At 47.1% G+C, this 16,232-nt stretch overlaps 1 protein-coding gene across 1 annotated transcript; it reads right to left on the bottom strand.

Annotated features, from left to right (window-relative positions):
- Window positions 1–15,317: 15,317 nt before the first annotated feature.
- F5J12DRAFT_38891 (uncharacterized protein) lies at window positions 15,318–15,828 on the bottom strand. The gene is made up of 2 exons (XM_051739171.1): window positions 15,448–15,828; window positions 15,318–15,396 (listed from the first exon to the last, which is right to left on the bottom strand). The coding sequence occupies exons 1-2, from the start codon at window positions 15,734–15,736 to the stop codon at window positions 15,371–15,373; spliced, it is 315 nt and encodes a 104-aa protein (XP_051601028.1). The 5' UTR covers window positions 15,737–15,828; the 3' UTR covers window positions 15,318–15,370.
- Window positions 15,829–16,232: the final 404 nt, after the last annotated feature.

Raw genomic sequence — 16,232 nt, 5'->3', positions numbered from 1 at the left:
ATGAAAGGCAGAGGTTGTGATTGTAGAAGGTGCAGTAGTGGCATGTGGCTGGTAGATAAACCAACCTCAGCCATGTGAGGGGAGAAGGAGCTCTACACTGGCAAAGTGGGGGAACCCAGAATTGTGAAATGGCTTCATGTCTTTGTGCACCTAACTAGATGTTAGTGGATGATCCAACAAGAAAAAAACTACATTACCTTTATGTACCGATCCCAAAGATTGGCATTGTCCAGTGAGACCATCACACCATGCTCATCATTGTAAGCAAAGCCAGAGGCCACCAATTTAAGATTGGCAATGGCATAGTAGGATTTTTTAAGCTGGATAATTGTTAGCAAGGCAAAAAAAAAAGAATGATACAACAACTTACCACCTTGAACTTCCACACACACAATTCAGCTGTCTTATTGCCATTATCCAGACCTGGTGGATAATTATGAGCCATGTGGGCTGCTGCAGTGTTCCATGTAGCCTTCTTAAAGTTCCCATCACTGGCCTGTGAAAGATGAGAGGCCAAGAAATCCAGTAATGTGCCTTCCTCCTCTGTTGTCCATACTGCAGCTTTCTTGTGAGCCCTGGGGGGAGGCAGGGGGTTCTGCAGGTCTAGAGGATTGATCGTAAGGCCATGTGAGCACAATGAGTGGGTTGATCCTGCAGATGAGCCAGACATTCAATGATCACAGTAACTGGGTGACAATGGTTGTGTACCTCAGGTGGATGCATGTGATAGTTCACATCACATGACCCTCTTAACCAAAGCTGAAGTTGAAAACTTGGACTTCATATTTGCAGGGTGAATGGCACCTAAGAAACTCCATGAGTTCCTTGTACAATGCAAGCTGAACTTTCAAGACCACCCCTGTGCATTCCATTCTGACAGGGTGAAGGTTACCTTCACTCAGTCTTATCTTAAGGGTATGGCTCTGGCCTGTTTGAGACAGACCTACTAAATCCTGACAATTATGACCACCCACTCTGGATGGACAACTATCATGAGTTCTTACAAGAGCTCACAACTAATTTCGGTCTGCATGATGCCATTGCAGATGCTGTCTAACAACTTGAGAACCTTACTATGAAGGATGGCTCTTGAATTACCAAGTATGTTGTGGAGTTCAATTGTTGGGCTTCACAGGTCAAGGACTATGGTGTCAGTGCACTCCACCACTGCTTCTATAGCAGACTTCCAGACTGCATCAAAGATGAGATCACTTGAGTCAGAAAGCCTTCTACTCTGGCACAACTCCACAAACTTGCCCAGACTACCAATGTGCACTACTGGGAACATAAAGCAGAAATTTCATGCACCACCAAGTCTGCCACTGACAAGTCACAGTCTTCCAACTCCAACAATAAAGCTAAATTGTTGCCCTCCACCTCTGCTCCAAAGTCCAACACCAAGGGCAAGGGCAAACAGAAAGATCTGCCCAAGTCCAACACATCCAAGTCCAATATTGCCCATTTTCTAGGCAAGGATGGCAAAGTCACCTCTCCTGAATGCCAGCACAGGATGAAGAACAACCTCTGCCTCTTCTGTGGTGAGGCTGGCCACTCTGCTAAGGACTGTCCCAAGTCTACTTCTCACACAGCCAAAGCCCATGCAGCTATGGCTGGAACTCTGCCTCCTCTGCCCATGGAGAAGGTGGAGCCAAAAAATTATTCCACTCCTCCAGGGAGCTCACACAGCCTGGAGAAGGAATCAATCCCAACTGTGTGCAACTGGACATCTGACTCAACATGTCTGCTCTCTCTAGTCCCAATTCTTTACTTCCATCTGTAACTCTTCTTGGTCATTCTGTTGATACTGTTTCTGCATTGATCAATTCTGGCTCTTCTCATTGTTTCATAGACCCATCCATAATCAAAAAATATGCTATTCCTGTTTCCTCCATTTCTCTGCCAATTCTGCTCTGCTTGTTTGATGGTAGTACAAATGCTGTCATTTCCCAAGAAGCAGATCTTTCCCTCCACTTTCCTTCTAGCAATGTCAACTCTGTTTTGTTTTATGTTACTCCATTGGATTCTTCATGTTCACTGGTATTAGGGCACAACTGGCTCACCCACTTCAATCTGTCAATTGACTGAGTACTGGGCAGTATATCATTCAAACCATCATTACAGGGAATGCTGACGCCCAGGCACCTTCATCACCTTCCACTGCGACCTCTACTCCAGATCTGACACCCTCCACTCTGTATGCAGCTCTGACTGCACCTCCAACAGACTCACCATGCTCTGCTCCACTCATCTCACTCATCAATGCTGCTGCATATGTCAGAGCCTGTGCTCTCCCTGGCTCTAGACAGTTCCACTTGCAGCTCTCCACTGATGATGTGAAGCTTTGTGTGTCCTCCACTTCTTCTCCACCTCCTGACCTCTCCTCAGTCCCTCCTGAGTATCATGAGTTTGCTGACATCTTTAGTAAAGACAAGGCTACTGAACTTCCACCACACTGCTCATTCAATCTCAAGATTGACCTCAAGGAAGGAGCTTCTCTGCCCATTGGCATGATCTACTCTCTGTCTCCACCAGAGCTTGAAGCTCTCTGCACCTTCATTGACAAGCATCTTGGCTACAGTTTCATCAAGCAGTCCACCTCCACTCATGGTGCCCCTGTCCTCTTCATAAAGAAGAAGGACAGTTCACTCCACCTCTGCATAGACTATCAAGGACTCAATAAAATCATGAAAAAAGACCACTATCTGCTGCTGCTCATCTCTGACCTACTTGACTCTCCAAGCCACACTAAAGTCTACACCAAGATTGACCTCTGCCATGCCTATCATCTAGTTCACATCACAGATGGCGATGAATGGAAAATTGCTTTCTGCACTTGTTATGGTTCTTATGAGTGGTGGGTAATGCCATTCAGTCTGACTAATGTGCCTGCAGCTTTCCAGTGGTTCATTAATAGCATCTTTGCAGACATGCTCAATGTCTGCATCATGGTATACCTCAATGACATCCTAATCTATTTGCAGGACATGGAGTTGCACTGCAAACATGTAAAAGAGGTACTCCACCACCTTCAAAAGCATGGTCTTCATGCCAAGCCAGAGAAGTGCAAGTTTCACTCCAACTCCATCAAGTACCTCAGTTATGTTCTTTCTCCCTCTGGTCTCACCATATCCACTGAGAAGGTTCAGGCAGTCCATGACTGGCCTGAGCTGCAGAAGGTGCAAGACATCCAGTCCTTCCTTGGCTTCACAAAGTTCTACAGACAATTCATTAATAACTACTCCAACATTGTTGTTCCACTCACTTGCCTCACACAAAAGGGTGCTCCTCAGAACTTTTCTGAGGAGTGCTGCTCTGCTTTCCTCCAACTGAAGGATGCCTTCAGCTCCACTCCTGTTCTCACTCACTGGGTCCCTAATGCTTTGCTTACAGTGGAAACCAATGCCTCTGACTATGCCATTGCTGGTATTCTGTTGCTCACCTGCTCTGATGGTGAACTTTGCCCAGTTGCTTTCTATTCCCACACTATGACCACACCAGAACTCAACTATGATACCCATGACAAGGAGCTGTTGGCTATCTTCAAGGCTTTCTGCCATTGGCAGCATTACCTAGAAGGTTCCACCTTGCCTGTCAATGTGGTGACAGACCACAAAAACCTTGAGTATTTTCCCACCTCTAAGGTTCTCACTTGTCAGCAGGCCCACTGGTCAGAGTACCTTTCACAGTTTAACCTTTCCATCCACTTCCAACCTGGCCACCTGGGAGCCAAACCCAACATACTTATGTGACATTGGGACATCTACCCAAAAGGGGGGGATAGGGGCTATGTGCAGGTAAATCCTCACAATCTCCACCCTATGTTTACACAGGAGCAACTTGCATCATCCCTCTGTACCACTACCCTCATGGCACCTGTGCTCCACACCACCATGGTCTTCAATGTTGAGTGCTTGCACTCCAACATCATCTCCACCCTACCATCTGACCCTGTCTCCACCAGCCATCTCCCAACTCTGACTAAGCCTCAGTGGTCCCTGGACTCTGACAGTCTACTCCACCTTGATGGTTGCATCTTTGTCCTGGACATTGATGACCTCTGCCTTTTAGTGCTTCAGTTCAAGCATGACCATCCTCTAGCAGGCCATTTTGGGAAAAACCACACCCTAGAACTCATCTGCAGGGACTATGTGTGGCCTAACCTCCACTCTGAAATGAAGGAATATGTCAGGTCCTGCACCACCTGTGGATGGAGCAAAACTCCTTGGCACCACCCCTATGGTCTACTGAAGCAACTCCCTGTCCCAGAGAGACCTTGGAACTCCATCTCCATGGACTTCATCGAACACCTCCCCAACTCCAATGGCCACTCCACCATCCTCATGGTAGTGGACTGCCTCTCAAAGCAAGCAGTGTTCATCCCCACCCACAACTCCATCACCTCTGCCAAACTCACTAAGCTCTTCCTTACCCATGTCTTCTCCAAGCATGGAGTACTAGCTAATGTCACCTCTGACAGAGGTCCTGAGTTTGTCTCACACTTCTTCCACTCTCTAGGAAAGGCCCCTGATATGTGTCTTCACTTCACTTCAGGTTACCACCCAGAAGGCAATGGCCAGACCAAGTGAATGAACCAGACCCTCAAGCAGTACCTTCATGTCTACTGTAACTACCAACAAGACAATTGGGCTGAGCTGTTACCCCTAGCAGAGTTCACTTTCAACAACACACCAAGTGTGACAACTGGAGTTTCTCCCTTCTTTGCTAACAAGGGATATCATCCAAACCTGTCTGTGGTCCCTGACCAAGACTTCACCTCTCTGAGGGCTCACAACTATGTTGCCAAGCTCTCTGCCCTTCATGACTTCCTCCACTCTGAAATGTCCACCACTCAGCAGCACTACCAGGGTCCAGCAGATGCCAAATGCATACCTCCACCTGCGTTCAAGGCTGGAGAACAGGCCTAAATCAAAGCCAAGTACTTCTGCTTCACTTGTCCTTCAGAAAAACTCTCTGAAAAGTACTTAGGTCCATTCACCATCTTGGCCAGGCCAGGTACACACTCTGTCACCCTTAAGCTCCCTGACTCTATGTGCTTGGTACATCTGGTCTTCCATGTCTCACAACTGGAAGCCACAGTGGCTAACCCTTTCCCAAACCAACAACAACCTCTGCCTCCACCAGTGGATGTCAATGGTGACCTTGAGTATGAAGTGTTGGAGATACTTGACTCTAAGGTGGACTGCTGCTGCCACCACTGTCAACTCTCATACCTGGTCCACTGGGCTGGTTACAAGAACACTGACAAAGAAACCTCTTGGTTGCTTGCAACTGAGCTGGATCACACCTCCAACATAGTTTCCACTTTCCATGAATGTTATCTGCACAAACCTGGCCTGTACCAACCTCTGCCATAATACTCTGCCTACATGACCCTCCTCCATGGGCCAACTCCACCCCTTACCAAACTACCTTAAGTACCTTAGAATTTTCTCCACTTACCCATTTCACTTCTCAGAGTCACAAACAAGGTCACAGGTCTATTTTGTAGTAGTACAAAAATATACAAACTAGGAACAAAAGAAAAAAAAAAAGAAATCTACATTACTCTTCCATTGCTTGTTCTCCACCACCCTCCTGTTCTTCTCCATCCTCCTGCTCTCCTCCAACTTCATCCTCTTCCTCATTATCCCCCTCTGCACCTTAATCCACCTCCTTGTTCTGGTCCTCTGCCACCTCCAACTGCAGCCTCTTCCATCCTCCTCCTGCATGCTCAAACTCAGCCATCTTGGCCTCACACATGTCTTCCCTCCTCCTCATCTCCACCCATTCCACCCACTTGCAGTACAGCCCCCATTCATTGGCTGTCTTCTCTGCAGCCTCCACCATCCACTCCACTGCCCTTGCCATCCTCTCAAAGGCTGTCACAGCCTTCTCATGTGCCTCTGCATACCCCTCCACAGCCTGCAGCTGCCACTGCCACTGCCACTGCCACTCCACCCACCAGGAGACCCCTGCTCCCAAGGGTCACTAATGCAGTGTCTCTGGCTCCTCCTCATCTTCTCCACCTACCTCCTGCTTGTCATCTGCTTCCTCCATCTCTGTTGCTTTCTCCTTACCCTTCCCTCATGACCTCTTCTTCTTCTCCCCTTGGGAACTTCCTGTCCCCACTCTTTTCCATGAGGGCCCTGCCACTGCATCCTCCTTCATCCAACTACACACCTTCTTCTTGTTGTGGCAGGGCATGCAGGCCCTGGTCTTACCTTGCCCCAGCTTGCACTGCCCCACTGTCAGACTCACTACACAGCAAGTGCAGGGGGCTCTTCAGGGACCCTCTGGGCAGTGTTAACATTGTACACCACACTGCTTAACCTGAAATAAAATAAAATCAAAAAAAAATATAGGTCAGCTCTGCCTGACTCACAGTACTCTGCTACTCACCTCTGCACAGCCTTGTCCCACCTGGCCTGGGCCCTCTGCCTCTGCCTCTCTGCCTCTTCCTCTGCCACCTTCTTCTTTTGAGCCTTCTCTTCCTCCATTGCCCTCCTCCTCTGAGCCTCCTCTTCTGCTCTCTTCCTCTGCTCCACCTCCAACCACTCCTCCTCTGCCTTCCACCTCTTGGCCTCCTCATGCTTGGCCTTGCACTCTGCCTCATGCTCTCTCTCTCTCCACTCAGTCTCCTCTCATCAGTGCACCTTCTCCATGGACTTCTCCTGCTCAGTGTTGGTGGAGTCATTGGTGAGGATGACCAGTTCTTCATCCACAACTTGGGAGTAGTCACAGACATGACCAGGGGTTGGCTGGGGGGTTTTGCTCTGGTGCTGGGAAGACATGATGATGGGAGAAAGGATGAAGGTTTAGTACCCTAACACATGTTTTTAAGCAGTTCTTCAGACTCCAATGGAGCTCTGCCACAGCTAAAGCCATTATCCTCAAGGCATCAAAATAATTTCAAATGATCAACTTGTGTTGATCTTGTCTCATACATGTGGCCTTCAGGGGTTCAGGCCCTAAGGGGGGGGCACTGTCATGACTGTGCATTCATCCTAAGTCCTCACTCACTCCACACCCCTTTCCACTGGTCATTCACTCACTCTGCACCAACTCTGCCTGCCCCCTGACGTTTACAAGTCATCTCCACTCCAACTGTTGTCAGACTTGTACTGCTCTCCTACTGGACTGCATGGACCATTCTCTGAGGAGTCATGTGACTACCCTTCAGACTTCTCCCTGGCAGTGTGCAGTCAGGTACTCCACAGTGCACACACTGCATGGTCCAGCACCTGGACTGTTCCTTTTTTTGGATGTCCTATGTTACCCATTTGTATGTCCTCTGTCTACCCTTCATTCATCATCTGGGAAGTTTTACTTGAAAATTTATGAGTCTCCATATGTCAGTTCCAATTCTGGTTACTGTACCTCCATAGTAGTATAAAAGCATGTATTGTACTCTGATGTTCTTCAGTATGAATATCAACTTAGTTCCTACTCCCTCTGTCTCTGTCTTCTGCCTGTTGGAGTTACCTCTGACATTCCATCTGTACTCTCCCTCTGAAATACAAGGGCTGAGATTGTGCAATGGGGTAGTGCATGAGCTAAACCCAACACCCTCACTCCACTCTGCCTTTATCTTGGTGGACCTCATTCCTGCCAACACTCTGCCAGTCAGAGTCCTGCTCTCCTGTGTTGGACTTGCTTCCAAACCTCTCCCCAGACCTCATCTAGTGTCAGAGTTGGTCAGAGTAGGCCTGGACTTGACAGGCCACCCATTCATCATTGAATGAGCCTTTTGGGTATGATGTCTTCCCCATTGGAGATGACCTTCCTTGCACTTTGGATGCACCCTTACACCCAGGTGACTTGGCCATGTTCTCTGGTGTGTAACTGACAGTCATCATTCTTTGCTATATGACTGTGGCTGATATTTTCTACACTGTAGGGGAAGTCTCTCCAAAAGCTTTTCAATCTGATTACTTAAAGTTAACCTTTTTTGAGGAAGAACAAGTCTATATGGATGATCCAGAGGTGCATCCAGTATGTACATATGATGTGTTGGATTGGCATGCTGTCCTGACCAGCCTACATAGAAAAATGACATGTCTGCCAACTCTGTTGAAGAGGTCATATCTCAAGATCATGGTCACTGTGTGGTCATGGGTGTGGGTGCCAATAATGGCCCACTCAATGTAACTTGGATTTACCCTCCTATAGTTGGACAGAGGTGGGGATCCTGGTCCTGACAATTTGCTTCATGCATTGACACCAACTTTAGCCCAATTGTTATGAGCCTGAGATAGGCCAACAGTTTACTGATGACCTGGAGCAGTATCTAACCATATCAAATGCACTTACTTTATGGGAAGGCATTGCAGAGTTGTTCAGGCAGAACTTCTTGGGCATTGATGTTGATGTGATTACCTTCATTTTCCTCTTCCTTGATTTGATTCTGAAGATATCTCCATTAAGGATAACTATTGTATCATCTTTTTCATCCCACATGATGAATATGCACCATTTGACCCCCATACTTGTCTTGACATTTCCTCCAATGATCCACTGTGGCCTAGCAACATGTTCTTATGTACCCATTTTGAGTGATGCTTGCTCTGTCATTTTCCAGGTGGCAATGTTCATAGCAACTTTTGGGATTATGACCTGGACAATTTTTGCAAGCAAATGGGTGTGTTTGATAATGACATTGATCCCAATGACCCTGAATGGCAGACCACATTTGGCAAGGAGGTCTGTGGGATGCTGATCTGCCAAGGGCTGCAGTGAAGGTGAGAGTTCCTGGGTTTATTTGTTTTTGACAAAGCATCATTTCTTGTTTATACATCTGCAAATCGCTTAGAGCCAGTTCGGAAACTGGTGTAGAGCATTGCCAAGCATTACCAACTCATGTTGGCTCGCTTGAGTCTAACAGTGCATGCCAAAATTTAGTTGGAGCCATAATCTGTGCCAGGCTGCCAATAGTGATAATCAATCAGCATGTACTACAGTATGTAACCCTACATGTGCCCTCTCAGCCTAGAACAATGCCATCGTCTGGTAAAGTATATTGCATTGGTCCTCAGCATTGTTCTCTGTGCAGTCACACATCTCCTTGAATTGGATCTTGGGCAAGAACCTCAGCCATACCACACCTCCTGCCTGTCTGGTGAAGACTGGGTACTGGAACTGCTTGTGGGTCACCCAGAATGCATTTGTTGCGAACTTGGGATGCACATGGAGGTTTTCCAGCAGCTTATCATCGCTTTGCAGCAGCTTGGACTCAAGAATTCAGGGTTTGTTTCTCTCAAGGAACAACTTGTGATATTCCTGTATACATGCATCACTGGCCTGCCATTCAGGTATGTAGGGGAGTGCTTTCAATGATCAAATGATACAATTTCATGGTATGTATTTAACACTCCTCTGATGTAACTACTGCATGGAGTTTCCAGTTATTTCCATATGATACTCACCATGCTTGCAACACAACCTTTTTATATGGACTACATTTGATTTCCAGCTGGCAATACTGTTCCTTCAAAGATTCAAAACAACCCAAAATTCTGGCCATACTTCTGCAACACTATCGGTGCCATCAATGGAAGCCATATCCATGCATCTCCCCTCACCTATGTATGTTCAAACTACCAGAACCACAAGGGATATGTTTCCCAAAACTGTCTCTTCACATGCAATTTCAACTTACAGTTTATATACTCTCTTATGGGCTGGGAGGGCAGTGCAGCAGATGCCCATGTCTATGAATATGTGACCACACATGACTTGAGGATTCCCAAAGGAAAGTTTTTGCTTGCAGATGCTGGATTTCCTGCAGACTGAACATTGCTTGTTCCATACCATGGTGTATGCTACCATTTAGCTGAATGGGGCCATTGTCACACACCAAAGGTGTTTGGTGAGGTGGACATGGATACAGCTGATGAATGGAGATGAAGACCATAGCCCTCATGTGAAGAAGGACAGCCAGGAATGTCAGCAGTCATCCCTCACACAAGAACAAGTCATCAGTGCCAGAGAAAAAGAAAGGGAGCAATTTAAGTGCTGGCTAAAATTCTTAAGTGCCCATGTACAGCATTCTGGTTTTCAACATATCTCTGCCATTTCTGCAGATACAGAGACCATTCCACACTCACTTGTAGTGCTCAGCCACACGATCTTACCTTCCAGAATTGGAAAGGATTTGCACACTCCACACATTTCTACAGCACTCCCTCCAAAAGACACTCATTTCACTAAGTTCTTCTGATATGGCCACCTCTACATCAATCATTTCACTTGTCCCCTTTGCTAGGGACCATGGCTACATATATCTACCAGGAGTTCCTACCAGCTTCCATCCTGAAGCATCCTGGTACATCCCACCCTTGTCTGTGCCCTCTCAGCCCATCCAGCTTGGACAGCATGTTCTTTTTGTCAGTATGACCTCTAGGAGGACATTCTTTGGTTGCCTCAGGTCTGTCATTCACTTAGAAAGGTCTTATGTGATCATTTCAGTCTCTCCAGTCCAAGAAGCATATGGATCCTTCCTCCCTGCTCCCTGCAATGTCTTCATACCAGTCTCATCCATCATTCTTCCAAGATTGTGACAGCTACAGTATAATCTACTGTTCTCCACTCTCCCTGATTGCATCCATGACAAGTATGATGCACATCTTGCCTCCTTGTTGCAAGATACAGCAGAAGACACTCCCCCTTCATCCTCTCTTCCAACAGAGCCTCATTCATGACATTTGTATTTGCTTCACTGAGAGGATGGTTTGGGGGGGAAAGTTGTGATCCCCTATGCTCCTGTCACCCCACAGACCCCCAAAGCTTGACCCCTGTTGACATCTGACTCACCCTGTCCACTTTTGGATGTACTATATCAGTATCAGATCAGCACTGCCTCTCTGTCATCCCACCTTGGCCTAGAAGCAATCTCTTTGAGATGTGACATGCACAGCCTCCCCCTAATGTGATTCCAGTGTGCTTTCTCAGTTCCTGACATCACTTGACTCATACTTTGACATTCTGACTGTCTTTGACTCACCTATTGCCAATACTTACCAATCTTTTGACTTTGCTTACTGATTCTTTGCTTTTTGGCTTGCTAATCCTTACCAATGCTTTCCAATGCTTTCCAAGACAATTACCCATCACTTACATTCCTTACTCATCAGTTACCAATCACTTACCAAGTGTTTGCACCTTGTTTTCCAAGGGCAACACCCCTGTACTGTATATAAATCACTGTACTTAGATAGCAAAAAAAAAAAAGACATCAGAGAGCCCCTCTTGCTCACATTTTATCATCACTCAGTAATTCATTCAGCAGCTTCAATAGTTGAGACTTTATTAAGGGTCTAACTATCGTCTACTTCGCTTATCCTTGTCTATCATCAATATACTTCACTCCAAGCCCTCCCTGAGCTCAGTGCAGCTTAGGACATCAAATTAAGTTGTCATCCATCCTTCTGTAGGCTGACAGCAGTCTACCCTATTGCATTCTCTCGCATTCCTGCTTCTTCTTCATCAGGATCACCCCCAACCCTCAGCACTCATCTTTGAGTGTTGTAGCTTGCAAAAACCCTCCCAAAGAACAGGTTCTACCATCTAGGTACCACATAGGCACACCACCACTCACTCTTTTTGTCTTTTGTGTTGGTTTTGGTTGGTTTTCACCACTGAACCACACTTTGACTCACACTGTGCTAGTGTAAGGTAAGTAATCACACTTACAATCCCCTGACCATCCTACTGATGAAAACTGCAGGCCTGTGAACAAGCAAGAATTGTTCAACTTGTGGCATGCATCAGCCTGCAATGTTATCAAACATATTTTTGGTGTCATAAAGTGTCATTTTCATATCCTTTCACTAGTTCCACCATTTGATCTCCAGATGCAAGTGCAGCTGCCAGCAGCGCTTTGCACCCTTCATAATTTCATCCACATCCATGATCCATTTGAAGGTGAACTTCTAGAAGACTTCAGTACTCCATTTGACACAGGTGTGCAAGGTGGTGATGGGTTGGAGGGGCCCAGTGTACTGGAAGGCAATGGAGAACATCTGGAGGCACATGCATTGCACAATCAAATCACCAAGGCAATGTGGATCAATTACCAGGCCATCCTGAGGGAGAGAGAGGCAGTGGGACACATGGAGCTCCTTGAAGATGAGTCTGACATGGATGTGGATGGCGCTGAGGACAAGTAAGTAGTGGGGAATATACCTAGGAACTACTGCCCTTCCATGTACATTTTTTTAATGTGAAGACTTAATTCCAGCAATTACTCTTGATAAGTCATCTGAAACAGCATGAATTACAACAACATATGAAAGAGGTACATGTCAGTATGGAAAGTATATGCAGCTACATTGTAATTCAAAGTGGTCCCCCCTGATCAACACCACCTTCCTGCAGATGACCAGCAATTGATCGTTGATACTCTTGGTTGGCAATGGCTTGACAAAGAGTGGTATTTGTGATGGATGTGTACATCATTGCCTTCTTCTCATCTGCAGTAACAGTGTGCACCATAAATGCACCTACCTCAACCAGTAGCGAGGAGTCCTCAGTGGACAGAAGGGTCAATGCCTTGGAAAGGTGGTCAACAGAACTGGTGGTGGTGGCTCCATGCTGGATGGTGGTGGCAGGGGCAGGGGCAGGTGAGGCAGCACTTGCATTTGCACTGTCATGGTATATCAAACCAAGGAGATTGGTCATGTGGTTGACAGTGCCAGTCAGACCAAACACTGCAGTCCCAGCTGAGAGTTTGGGCAGAATTGGCTGTTGATTCCTAGGAGGACCAAAGGACCAGGTAGATGACTGACCAGACCCATGAGATGGTTTATGTGATGGGGGTGGGGTAGAAGTGTACAAAGTTGGATAGGGCCCAGAAGAAAATGTGCATCTCTCCTTACCAGTCCTACTGATGCTCCCTGAAGACATGCCCAGCCCCTTCATTGGGAAGGGAGGGTATGCTGGGATGCTGGCTGATGGTGTGCCCACCCCCTGAGTCAGGACCACAATGGGCTCTGAGATGCTGGGTGATGCAGATGGAATCAGTGGATTGGGGTGCAAAGGGTTGGGAAAAAATGTGGGAAATTCAGCCATGAAGTCAATATATGAGGGATCAGGAGTTGGGTTCATGCCACCAATGTTACTGTTGGAAGGCCTGTTGAAGTTACCTGGTCATGTTTCTTGATCTTCATCCTCAAGCCAATTTGGGGGCCAGTTGGATGAGGGGGCCTCTGATGGTGCATATGCATTAGCACCTTGTGCCCCTCCTGATGGGGTGATCTGTGCCATCTTCACATAAAATGGCCATCCCACATTTTTACAGGGCAGGATACATCATCCATTCTGATGTATTCATGTTAGATGAACTGATATGCTTGATGATAGGGGACAACATACATTGGTTGCAATGTAGCTATTCCATACATTCTCTTCAGCTGGTGTGACAATATTGGCACCAAAATGTTCATCCCATGAGCCAGACCCAGAGTGTTGAATGAAGCCTTCAATGGAATTATAGATCCCTTTCAACTAATAACAATATCAGTCAAGGCTATCAGTGTGAGGAGGATGCACTTACTCATTGCCATTTATTTTGAATCTGCTGAGCAGTTCTTGTGGGGGGCAAGTTAGGTGGAGCAATCACAGCAACAGCACTAGAAAATACACTGGATTTGAAGTTGCCTGTATCACCTTGTTCCAACTGGTGTTCAATGAGGTAGTTGAGGAGAGCATGAGTCTCTGAATCAGTCCACTTGTGACTACTCATCATTTCTGGCTCCTGATCTGATTCTAAAAGAACAAGGAGTCCAGCAACATGTACAATGCAAAGCATAGCAGAAGTGATACAAGTGATAATGGGTTTGAGGTCATCATATTGATGAGTGATCATCCTTGTATAGTTGGAAGGAAGGTTGAAACTCCGCCTTGTAGTTCATGGAGCATCCCAGGCATGTTAACCGACACATGTGTCGGCAATGGGTTGTACACCGGTTTCCGAACTGGCTCTTAGTGCTCTAAGAGCAACGTTAGAGCACTTAGCATTGGTAACAGTGCGTGCCGAGCTCTCAAACAATTCAAAAACTGTCTGAAGCGCATGCTGTAATTCGACCGTCTTGCAGATGTAGGCTTTCTAGACAGTGTAAAACATGTGACATCAATCCAGACGAGTGAACTGGATTTCCATGTCCATGCCAAAATGCATCGGTAATGTTTGACATCTCTTTTAAATGGTTCTCTGGCTCGGAATCTATGCTGCTCGTTTTCCATTTTGCTTTTTGTCTGGTTATATGTGTTTACCGTACATAAATACTGGTAATCGTCATGAATGATTGTCGAAGGCTGTTTCCAATGCTGGTTCTGCACGACGGTACCGTCTCCTACTGCAAGTATTGCTGTTGTACGCTGTTTGAGCCTTGGGTCGCCGCTGTACCAAGAGGTCTGCATAAGGAGGGTCCATGTCACCATGGCATCTCTACAGCGGCATTTCTGCAGTATGGCACGCATGTATACTCCACTCTGAAACCGGGCACGTACCATCTACCTTCCCATTCGTTTATCGACAATTGGGGGAGTGTTTCTTGCCAAACGTCAAATGAAATGAACGACAACTTCAAGTTGGTAGTGCCCTCCATGGATTGCAGTCCCCATCCGCCAGTTGAATCATGTCACCATGTGCCAAGTCGGTCGAAAACTGGGGACGGACCAATCCCAATATGTAGACGCTGTATGAGCTGGGCTGCAGGTACGGTGTGAGTTCCGGCGGACGTGCAGAGGCACAGATCGGCTCGTACTCGGATTCCTAGTGACCTAACATATCAAACAGCAAAGGTGGCGGTTGTCTGTATTATACTGCACACCTATGAATGATAACAATGCGCACATGAAAGAGACTTTTGAGTTCAAACCTAGGTATCTTCGTTGTGAGGAACAAGAAGAGATTGAGAGTGCTGCGGTATTACAGAGCGGCAGGCTAAGTGGCATAGCCACTGGTGTATAGCTTGCTGAAAGTTCTCGGAGAGGGACAACGCGGGGGACGAAACAAGCCCACCTCAGGCGACGGGGATGCTTCTTACGCCAACGGAAGAGGATGGGAGGCTAAGTTCCCCCCCAAATACCGCCCTCTTCTGCATGCTGGGCCTTTGTCGGGGTTGTGGCAGGATCACCCCAATCAGTTACATCAACAACCTCGCATCCCCATCATCAACAGGGCCCATGAACAACTTTTCATCATCTCCTGGAGATGATACAAGGCTGGCCAGCTGGGAGAGAAGAGGAGCCAGGTTAATCAGATGAATCATATTTGCAACGCAATTCTGCGTGAACTGAAGATCCACAGTGACAATGTCTCGGAGTTCCAGCTTCTCTCCGTCGCGTGGAGGTGTAATGATCACCGCGAGGGTCATGATCGAACCAAAACAATAGAGGCTACACAGACGTGGTCAGATAAATACATAACTGAATGTGCAGACCGCCCACCAAGCACATAAGGAACGGGTTGATATTTCCATTCAATCCTTTCAGTCGGTTTCCTCTGAAGGCCTTCTCTCTTGTATGTTCCCGTTTCCTTGCCCCGAAAAGGGCATACATGGTTGATGATAAAGGCAAACTTGGGGATCGTCTTTTGCTTCGCCATTCCACGGTTGTTACGGATCGTTAGGCCGCTCGGTTGCATGAGCTCAAGGACGTGGCGAATATTCCTGTCCAAGTGGGGAACGAAACCGTACGTTGTACCTCTTTTCGGGCACACGTGTCCCAACCATATCATAAACGGCTTGTGAGAAAGGGGTTCCCCAATTGTGAATAATGTGCTGACATCATCTCTGCTGTGCGAGTCCTGACAGATGGGGGCTAGAGACATGCGCTGTGTAATCGGGGTTTTCTGCGAGGTATTTAGCGGCCTCCGGACCGGCTTACAGGGCTCTTCGCCAGAGGAACATCCGTTCTAGATCGCCTGGCCTTGCAGGCGCTGTCAACCATGACTCTAACACCGATAATTGGGTGTCGCTGCGTAAGGGAGAAACCTTGATGGTGAAAAACTGCGCGTTGATCGTCCCGAGCTCATTCCCCACACTGCCAAGCGACTTATGAGGCCAATCGCAGACAGGATACACAAAGTGAATAAAGGTTAGCAGTGGAAAGCATTGGGAATGCGTATTTACGCGCCCTGTAGGCGTTAACCCCGACTAGAGGTAAATGCACGCCGCAGATGCGCGATCAAGCAGCGTCCAGGACGTCCAAGCTTGGCTTGTGCTGCGATGTCT

Source organism: Pisolithus orientalis (assembly GCF_024613125.1).
Source record: "Pisolithus orientalis strain OTSU chromosome Unknown F5J12scaffold_10, whole genome shotgun sequence".
NCBI classification, from domain to species: Eukaryota; Fungi; Basidiomycota; class Agaricomycetes; order Boletales; family Pisolithaceae; genus Pisolithus; species Pisolithus orientalis.
The sequence above is the reverse complement of the archived record's forward strand: the minus strand, read 5'-3'. Positions and strand labels throughout refer to the sequence as shown.